The following is a 679-nucleotide window of genomic DNA, read 5'->3' as shown; positions in this document are numbered from 1 at the left end:
TATAATATATTAATCTCAGTAGACACAGTTTTACCTGTAAAATAACAATACTAGATCATTAGGTTGATTGTTATCAAGGTATTCTGTATAATATATTAATCTCTGTAGACACAGGTTTACCTGTAAAATAACAATACTAGATCATTAGGTTGATTGTTATCAAGGTATTCTGTATAATATATTAATCTCAGTAGACACAGGTTTACCTGTAAAATAACAATACTAGATCATTAGGTTGATTGTTATCAAGGTATTCTGTATAATATATTAATCTCTGTAGACACAGGTTTACCTGTAAAATAACAATACTAGATCATTAGGTTGATTGTTATCAAGGTATTCTGTATAATATATTAATCTCTGTAGACACAGGTTTACCTGTAAAATAACAATACTAGATCATTAGGTTGATTGTTATCAAGGTATTCTGTATAATATATTAATCTCTGTAGACACAGGTTTACCTGTAAAATAACAATACTAGATCATTAGGTTGATTGTTATCAAGGTATTCTGTATAATATATTAATCTCTGTAGACACAGGTTTACCTGTAAAATAACAATACTAGATCATTAGGTTGATTGTTATCAAGGTATTCTGTATAATATATTAATCTCTGTAGACACAGGTTTACCTGTAAAATAACAATACTAGATCATTAGGTTGATTGTTATCAC

General features: G+C 27.7%; 1 protein-coding gene across 1 annotated transcript in view; it reads right to left on the bottom strand.

The window, feature by feature from the left end:
- Positions 1-460: 460 nt before the first annotated feature.
- The window catches only part of LOTGIDRAFT_239571 (hypothetical protein), a gene marked incomplete at both ends in the record, with an annotated part of 13018 nt that continues 12799 nt past the window's right edge, over positions 461-679 (bottom strand). The window contains 2 exons of the mRNA XM_009058371.1: positions 461-464; positions 551-636. Coding sequence (XP_009056619.1) covers positions 461-464; positions 551-636 — 90 coding nt within the window. The remainder of the gene's footprint in view (positions 465-550; positions 637-679) is intronic.

This window comes from Lottia gigantea (genome assembly GCF_000327385.1).
Source record: "Lottia gigantea unplaced genomic scaffold LOTGIsca_336, whole genome shotgun sequence".
Classification (NCBI taxonomy): domain Eukaryota; kingdom Metazoa; phylum Mollusca; class Gastropoda; family Lottiidae; genus Lottia; species Lottia gigantea.
The sequence above is the reverse complement of the archived record's forward strand: the minus strand, read 5'-3'. Positions and strand labels throughout refer to the sequence as shown.